We start from the raw sequence: 1,006 nt of genomic DNA, 5'->3' as shown, positions 1-1,006 counted from the left end.
ATCCCAGAGCAGAGGGCAGCACGAAGGGCCCGGGCTGCCCAGCAGCCACCGCAGAGCACAGGAGCCGCCCTTCCGCTCGTTTGGGAACACCACTCTCTCCACGGGAGAGACGAAGGTCGTTAGGGGGAGGATACGGGGAGATGCAAAGCCTTCGTGGTTCGTTATACCTCTTCGCAAAGGAAGCAGCTTGTTCTCCAGCACATCCCTGGCATCCGTGCCTTCATCCATCAGATCCAGCTTGGTGATGACTCCAATCGTCCGCAAGCCTGAAGCGGCCACACAAACGAGCAATCGGTTCATCTCGCAAATGAGCAATCGGTCAACCTTGCTTCACGGAACGCACCAAAAGGAGGGCAGGCGGGTGCGTAACCATGGCAAACACGGAGGCGCCAGCCAGGAGTGGAACCGCTGGCCCTTCCCCAACCATCAGAGGATGGAGAGTCCTCTGTGAGAAGCGAGGAGCGATGAGAAGCCCCTCCGGTGCCAAAATCGGGAAACTGACGGCTGAGACTCTGCAGCGACAGCCGCTGAAGACTTTATCGCTCCACAGCTGGGCTGGGGCAGCGGCACGGGCAGAGACAGGCAGGAGGACGCAACCGTCTTACCTTGAGGATCAACTTCTTTCGCCATCTTGAGCGCGTCTGAGTTGGCCAGGTCCATGTTCGCCGGCGTGACAGCCAGGATCAAGCTGCTCTCCCTGCTGATGAACTGCAGGATCATGTCTTTGATCTGGTACTCGATGTCCTGCGGTTGGTCCCCCACCGGCACTTTGGTGATACCCGGCAGGTCGATCAGAGTCAGGTTCAACACTGAACGGACAGAGAGAACCCGCGTTTGGGGTGAAGGGCCCGGCGTTGGGAGCGGTCGGTCTCGCAGCTGGATCTCTTCAGAGCTGCTGACAGATCCACCCCTCCGCAAGCCTAAAGATCCCCTCTGAAGGAACAGCGACCACTGTGTCTGCTCGGGGGGTGGCCCAGGCGGCCCCCCTCGACCCCCAGGCCAGCAG

General features: G+C 60.3%; 1 protein-coding gene across 1 annotated transcript in view; it reads right to left on the bottom strand.

Moving 5' to 3' along the window:
- The window catches only part of LOC104285644 (dynamin-2), a gene marked incomplete at its 3' end in the record, with an annotated part of 16,883 nt that overhangs the window by 11,329 nt on the left and 4,548 nt on the right, over positions 1 to 1,006 (bottom strand). Inside the window, exons 4-5 of the mRNA XM_009884113.1 lie at positions 606 to 809; positions 168 to 266 (exon numbers count right to left, since the gene is read on the bottom strand). Of these exons, the coding sequence (XP_009882415.1) occupies positions 168 to 266; positions 606 to 809 (303 nt within the window). The remainder of the gene's footprint in view (positions 1 to 167; positions 267 to 605; positions 810 to 1,006) is intronic.

This window comes from Charadrius vociferus, unplaced genomic scaffold (genome assembly GCF_000708025.1).
Source record: "Charadrius vociferus isolate BGI_N301 unplaced genomic scaffold, ASM70802v2 scaffold2894, whole genome shotgun sequence".
In the NCBI taxonomy this organism is placed as follows: Eukaryota; Metazoa; Chordata; class Aves; order Charadriiformes; family Charadriidae; genus Charadrius; species Charadrius vociferus.
Note: the sequence above shows the minus strand (reverse complement) of the source record. Positions and strands in the feature narration are given on the sequence as shown.